Genomic DNA, 7,667 nt, shown 5'->3' with positions numbered 1-7,667 from the left:
ATTTATAATGACAAAGTCATGATCAATTTATCCAAAATTAACTTTAATGTAATCATCATCTTTCAATATTAGATTAGACCATACAACTTTCAAGAAATTGTATTTCTTAAAAATATTGAGAAGATTAAATTGTTCATATGAGACATTTATGAACTCTGATAATGAATGACATAATTCATGACTTGAAAGATTCTGATCACTACGATGAATAGAAAAAAAAATTTAATCATTATATGATATGTTACTCATTTTATCTTATCTTAAGTCTGGTTTATTTCTTATTTTATCATTTTTATCTAATTTATGTTTATATTACATTTAACTTTTGAATTATTAATAAAAAATTACTTAATTTCTCAGCATAGTTTATCTAATTTATAATTATTTCATGTTATTAAGCACAAATTAAAAAATTGAGCTATAATAATAATAATTTTAATAAAAAAAAATTATGTTATTAATGTGAATTTATAGCAATATTTTTATAAAAAAATAAATTAAAATTTAATATTTTAAATTGTATGATCTCCTAATCTAATTTAAAGTCAATTAATAAATAAATTTAATATAACTACCTAAAATTTTATAAAATAAAAATAAAAATATCTATTTGTGATGATGGAAATTAGTTGAGAAAAATACAAACTTTAAAAATTAGATAATATTAATTAAATTATGATTTATAAAATACATCATTCAACATAAATAAATTCTACATAAGAATACTTAATTTTGACGTCAATTAAACTTGGAATCAAAACATAAATAAATACTTAATATTAATTATTATTGCAAAAGGTTATCTCATACTAACTTTTTAGGTAAATTATTACTATTAATAATTTTTTCATTAATTTATGTTAAATTTTTAAATTAATTAAAATGATTAAAAAATATTTTTATTATCTATATGAACAATAGTTGACTTTTTATGAATTTAAAAAATAATTAAAAATACCATTGTCACTTAATTTTTAATTAATATTTTATTAATTATTTTCATAATTTACAAACAAAAAAAAAATTATCATACAGAGTATTTTTCAATTTATTTTTACTTTTCTCTATTTTTTGTTTTTTGATATAAGGAAAAATCAGGCCTAAACTTAGATGGAACTGAATTTCGACCCATTTTCCTATATGGACAGGAAAAACAACAATCAAAATTGGACAATTTGGTAATTAAATTCTATTCATAGTAAATTATGTTATTCCCATAAATATTTTTCTACAATATGCTATTACAAAATATTATGTAGGCACAAAATTTAGGTAATTATCCATATTTTAATTTACAAAACTCATTTTACATATATTATATTTAGGTAATTATCCACATTTTTATTGCATAATATTTGTTTGAATAAATTAAGTATATCTACAACTATGGAGATGTTATAAATTATATTTCAAAGTTTTTGTCCACTTTATCATGTTTTTATTGCATAATACTCTTCACAATCTTCATATTAATAATTTTCAATTTAATGGATCGAATACATAAAAGAGAATAAATAAAAGGAAATGAAAGAACGATCAATTTGATAAAGAGAATAGAAAGCGAACTTGTGAAAAAAGAGGGTGTGAGCACCACCCCCAAGCAATGACTTTAAAAGTTTGATTGGTGGGACAAACAATAAGTTATCATTACAAATCCAAGTAACAACGATCCAATTTTCCATAATGCAACGAACCTCTTTCCTGCCTCGCGCGAGAAAGATCGTGTCATAAATCATAGACTCAAAATTCTATTGACAAATCTGAAGAAGCTTCAATGTCACATTTGTGAATGAGAAGAATATGTGACCCCTGAAGAATGATGTAATTGGAGTGAAGAAGAATAAATTGTTTTGTCTCTCGTTCACATCTCCATCTTGATCGTCCACGCGAGACATTCGAAGATGGTCGTCCGCCAAATGCTATTGATAGAGGTCACAGGCAGAGATTGAGTCGAGTCATTGTGAAGAAACCGTTTGGTTTGATGTCATTCATATTTTTTTTAAATAAAGAATAAAAAACCAAATGATAAAAAAGAATAACAACGATTTTTAAGAAAAATGAAAATATAGAAAAAAATCTGCGAAACATTTAATAAACTGCTTCACATTTGAAAATTTGTTAGTAACGAATTTTTACAAATGATGGAGTATTACTTTTAAAAATAAAAAAGAAAAATAATGTTGTTAGTAACCACTTTTTAAAAAACGATAAGGATTAGTTTTAAAAATAAAAAAGAAAAACAATTTCTAATTAATTATAAAATTAATTAATTATTTGTTAAATACTTTAAAAAATAATCAAAATAATTAAAATGTCTACAATAAAACAATAAAATAAATATTAATATAAGGTAAAATGTAAAATTTATAAACAAAATGTAATATATATATATATATATATAGATATTATTACTGTTAATTAGTTAAGTTAGTCATAGTATTATATATATATGTATAATATTAGTTTGATTTTTTTTTAAATTATAAAAATCACACTGATGATAAACTTATTAATCATTATGATTATGAATTTTTAACTTTTTAATAAAGAAGCATTTTTATAATTAACAAATAAAATGAAAAATTAGGATGATCTATTATAGTGACATTGTACTACAATATGATAACACCATATTTCATAAAAACAGATAAATAACAGATAACAGATTAGTATAAGAAATTAGTTTTGAACTTAATATATTAATTTGAAGTTTATTGAAATAAAAAGTTAATTTAAAATTTAGAAAAATATAGATATATATGAGAAGTTTTGGAGAAGAGAAGAGGTTTTGTGTTGTGAGGAAAACTGAGAAAGGAAATCTGAAAGTATAAATAAATTGAGAAGATAGAGATTAGGTTATTGTCACTCTTTTCTCTCTTCCCCTGCGGCTAGGGTTTTCTTCTTCACTCTCTTTCTCTACTCAAAATCTCCCCTTCACTTTCCATCACAAAATCAACCATGGAACCCTCTTTCAGTTAACCCTTTTATCTGCTTCCGAAAGAAGTAAGCTTTGTTGGGTTTTCTCATAAGGGTTGCGTTTCCAAATGGCCACTGCCAATCCCTTTGATTTGTTGGGCGACGATGCCGAGGACCCGTCGCAGTTGATCGTGACCGAGCAGTTGAAGGCCGCCGCGGCGCCCAAGAAGGAGCAGGTCAAGCCTGGACCCCGCGGGGGTGCGGCGGTGGCTCAGCAGAGCAAGCCGGCTCAGTTGCCTTCCAAGCCAATCCCTCCCACTCAGGCTGGTTAGTTTCGTGCCTTCATTTCTGTTATAGTTTTTTTTTTGTCATTGGTAATTGAAAGTTTGTTTTTTTTTCATTATATTTATTTGGGTCATGAAATTGTGGCTTTTGCTGATGGGGTTTAAGGGAGTAAAGGGATTTATCTGTTCATGGTTTTTAAAAGGATGCGGGTTTTGTTTTGATTTTAGTTTGGTTCATTTATTCATTATATTTTGTATGTAATTGAAAGTTGTTTTTGTCTTATTATTTGGGTTGCGTGAATTGATGGGGTTGAGGGGATAACTGGGTTTATGAATTTGTTCTGTTTTAGAAAAGACGTGGCTTTTATTTTAGATTGGATTTTGTTGTTTTTGGTTGTTACTTGTCCTTGGTTTGTATGGACCTTTTTGCTTTTAGTATTTTGGGTTGAAAGGTATTTAATGCATTAATTTTACATCATTGTTTTTAGGAGTTATGTATGGTAGCATGTGGAAGTTTGTTGGGGATTATTATGATGCTTATCATGTGCTAACATATGTGGTTGAACATGCTTTGGTTGTTGACTATTTGTTTGGAACATGTGATATGTCCCTAATAGCTTTTTTCATAACATATGTGGTTTTTTAAAAATTTAGATTTGTTTGGCACTGAATCTCTTCAAATATTTATTTACTTGTTGATCTTTTTGTTTTTATTTTTTGTACTTACTTTATCAAATATTAGTATATTTGGACTTTCAGTGTTGAGTTTATTTCAACTGTTTTTGTTGCTACCTTTGTACCTTAAGGACCATTGCATTGATGATATTCTTGTGTTGCTTTTCTCATGTTTTTTTCCTGTCTTACTGATAGCGAGGGAGGCAAAAAATGAAGCTTCTTATGGTGGCCGTGGAGGTGGACGAGGAGGTGGACGAGGATATGGACGAGGAGGACGTGGTGGTGGCTTTGGTCGTGATTTTTCCAATGACGAGAACTCATCTGTCCCTGTTAACCAAGGATCTTTTGAAGGAGAGGCTGGAAATACCTCAGAAAGAAGTGGTTATGGTGCACCACGCGGGCCCTATCGTGGCGGTGGTCGTGGTCGTCGTGGAGGCTTTAGCAATGGTGAAGTTGGTGAAGATGGACGCCCAAGAAGGGCCTTTGAACGCCACAGTGGGACTGGACGAGGGTAACACTATAGTTCATAACTAACTAATCTTTCTTTATTTTAGTTCTGTTTCTCTGTCGATCTCTACATATATAATGTCATTAATTGTTCTATCTGCAGAAATGATCTCAAAAGGGATGGTGCTGGACGAGGAAACTGGGGTACCCAGTCTGATGATATTGCTCAGTAAGCAAATTGTTAATATGAATGAATATATGATCACAAATTCTTCAAAAGAGTCTTGTATCCAATCGAAAGCTTTTTGTGATATTGTTTCTTTTGATATTAAATGTGCTAGGGTGACTGAGGAAGTGGGGGATGAAACTGAAAAGAATTTTGGTGATGAGAAGCCTGTAGGTGAGGAATCTGCAGCAGATGGAAACAAGGACAGTCCTGCTAATGAAAATGAAGAGAAGGAGCCTGAGGAGAAGGTGAATGATCAGTTCCATTAAAGCTTCCCCATTTATTTTGAATCTCGTGCTGCAAATTCTAGGTTTTCTGCTGTTCATGATCAGGAGACAAACAGAAGATATGTCTCATGAATGATCATGCAAATTAAGCTTTGGTTCTTTGTAGTGCATCTCACTTTCACTGCATTCTGTTTGCTGCTATGCATTTTTGAAAATGTAGACTCTTGGGGGTCTTTATTGCATTTTTTTCTTGTTTGTGTATGCATTATGCTTTAAGTGGGTTATAGTTGAAATTTATATTCTTTAGGTTTTTTTTCATCCATTGCTAATTGGAATTTATACCGGTTGCAGGAGATGACCCTGGAAGAGTATGAGAAAGTGCTGGAAGAGAGAAGGAAGGCCCTGCAGGCTCTCAAGACTGAAACAAGAAAGGTGGATATCAAGGAGTTTGCATCCATGCAGCCACTGTCAAACAAGAAAGACAATGATGAGATATTTATTAAACTGGTGAGGTTTTTTTGGTCCCATTTTGCCCTCTAAATTTGCAATTATTTTATATTAATTAGTGATGCCTAATGATATAGTTTAACTCTTGAATTTTTTTTCCAGGGATCTGACAAGGATAAGCGTAAAGATGCTTTGGAGAAGGAGGAGAGATCCAAGAAGGTAACTTTGTAACTTTTTTTGTCTTTGATTACTTTGTATTAAGCTTCTTTGTTGCTTCTAGAACATTTTTTTACCGTTTTGGTAGCATAATTAACACTAATTTTAATTTAACAACTTTCACATTTCAAATACCAAATTTGAGGGTCAAGGTCTTCTATTTTAGTGATTAGAATACTTGATGATAACATAAGACAGAAAGTGATGAAAAATGATGGCAGTTGTCAAGGAACGTTAAAATTTCTGTCAACTTTTCTATGCTGGAAGTAACCTGTGTTTTTTATCTATACTAATTGCTTTTCTTATGATTATAGTGGCAGTTTGGTCAGTTATTACAATGAAGAGGTTCATATGCCATTATCCAACTTCATTTTAATTGTGTTAAAATTCAAGGTTTATAATGATATGTTCACTCAATGTTTGGTTTTATAGTTAAGCTCTGTTGATTTATACCAATGCTTTTAGGTTCTATACAATTTGTTCACATTATTCCTTTGGAATTGATTCTAATTCTGCTAATTCTCTCATTCACTTTTGGTTTTCATCTAACTTCTGTTTCTTTTGCTGAACTTTGATACTCTTAGTCTGTGAACATCACTGAGTTTCTGAAGCCAGCTGAAGGGGAAAGGTACTACAACACGAGTGGGCGTGGTAGGGGACGTGGTCGTGGTGGTGGCCGAGGAGGAGGAGGAGGAGGATACAGTGGAAATGCAGGGAGCAATGTGTCAGCTCCATCAATTGAGGATCCTGGGCAATTCCCAACCTTGGGTGGCAAGTGAGGTTATCCAGAATCCCTAGTGAGATTCCCCTGTCCTTTTTTTTTGTGTCAATTTTGGGTTGTCTGATTTGGTGTTGAGGAGGAAAAAAACTTTGGTAATTGGATTTCCTGAATTAGAAACTGCAGCAATGTAAATTTAGGTTGTTCTTCACTGTCCTTGTAGCCTTTTCCTTATGTTTTGCTGTTTTTACAACACTCTGGGGGGTTATATGGTGGCGGATAAGACATAAATGTTGTTGAGTTTCCTTTTTATTTATATTTATAGATTGAATTCTCACTTTTTATTTCACTCTCAAACTATTTAATATATATGCTTTTATAATCTATAATGTCCATTTTCTGTAATTCTATTTAATAAATAATTTTGAAGTGTTGCTTTTTCAATTTTTATATAAACTAGTTATGTTTTGACCAAATTAGAAGTTATTAATAATGGCCTTAGTTTTTGAAAAAACAAGAGTTAAGTGAAAAATAATGTATCACCCCAACACAAATATTTCAAGAGTAATCACTTGTCATGAATTTGCCATTTTAGAGGTGCTGACGTAATTTGACTCTTTTGAATAAGATTAAGCAGTTTTTGAATTAAGAACAAAAATTTTCTGTATATAATGAAATTACCTAAACAAATTCATCACTTTCGTTATCAGATTTTTTTTGTGTAATTGAACAAACAACATCGTTAAACATTGCAAGACTACAGATTTCAGATTTGAAGGTGGTTTTTTATGGAAACATTTATTCTCCTTTTTCTAATCTGAAAATTGTGCATTGTAAACATATTAGATACATGAAGTTTTTCTTATTAACCAAATTCTGTGTAATGATAAGAATAATAATAAAAACTAATCCATGAAGTGACTTAAAATAAAAAGTATGCTTTTATAATGGTTTCACTTAGATTTTATATAAATTAGATCTAGTTTTTTCCTTTTTTAAAATATTGATTATTATGAATTTAATCTTTTATGTATTTGTATACGAGATTGAATTTGTGAGTATTAGGATGATATGTGATGTTTGGAATGAAAAATTTAATTTGTGAGGATGATTTATTGAAATTTGTTAATGATGTGATAATTGGAAGAAAATTTAGAAATTATTTTAAAAGTAAAGTATAAATTTATATTTATTATTAAAAAGTATTTGAATTATGATATATTTTTTAGATTTGAATTGATTAAATTTTTGTATTTTAGGGTTGTTTGTATCTATATTTATTTGTATTTTAAAAATTATAAAATAATAATATTATTATATATTTATTATTTTATATAGTTATATATGTATTGTTCATATTATAATATTTTTTATTTATAATTATATATTATTAATAATATATTAAATAAATTTATGTTTAATTTTATATATTATATATTATAATATAATGTATATTTTGTATATTGTATACTATAATAAAATACATGTATAAGTATATTTAGATAACATAC

The 7,667-nt window shown here is 28.9% G+C and overlaps 1 protein-coding gene across 1 annotated transcript; it reads left to right on the top strand.

Annotated features, from left to right (window-relative positions):
* Positions 1–2,777: 2,777 nt before the first annotated feature.
* On the top strand, positions 2,778–6,505 carry LOC137818479 (RGG repeats nuclear RNA binding protein A). The gene is made up of 7 exons (XM_068621932.1): positions 2,778–3,243; positions 4,071–4,386; positions 4,486–4,551; positions 4,664–4,796; positions 5,127–5,282; positions 5,385–5,441; positions 6,023–6,505. The coding sequence occupies exons 1-7, from the start codon at positions 3,045–3,047 to the stop codon at positions 6,215–6,217; spliced, it is 1,122 nt and encodes a 373-aa protein (XP_068478033.1). The 5' UTR covers positions 2,778–3,044; the 3' UTR covers positions 6,218–6,505.
* Positions 6,506–7,667: the final 1,162 nt, after the last annotated feature.

The sequence above is a fragment of the Phaseolus vulgaris genome, chromosome 10 (genome assembly GCF_051622355.1).
Source record: "Phaseolus vulgaris cultivar YP4 chromosome 10, ASM5162235v1, whole genome shotgun sequence".
Taxonomy (NCBI): Eukaryota; Viridiplantae; Streptophyta; class Magnoliopsida; order Fabales; family Fabaceae; genus Phaseolus; species Phaseolus vulgaris.
Note: the sequence above shows the minus strand (reverse complement) of the source record. Positions and strands in the feature narration are given on the sequence as shown.

What these genes read in the sequence shown, in the direction of transcription:
- LOC137818479 (XM_068621932.1), top strand. Translation starts at nt 3,045, where the DNA reads ATGGCCACTGCCAATCCCTTTGATTTGTTGGGCGACGATGCCGAGGAC. An exon ending in CACAGTGGGACTGGACGAGG is followed by an intron (nt 4,387 to 4,485) that starts GTAACACTATAG and finishes TTCTATCTGCAG; the next exon opens with AAATGATCTCAAAAGGGATG. An exon ending in AGAAGGAGCCTGAGGAGAAG is followed by an intron (nt 4,797 to 5,126) that starts GTGAATGATCAG and finishes TACCGGTTGCAG; the next exon opens with GAGATGACCCTGGAAGAGTA.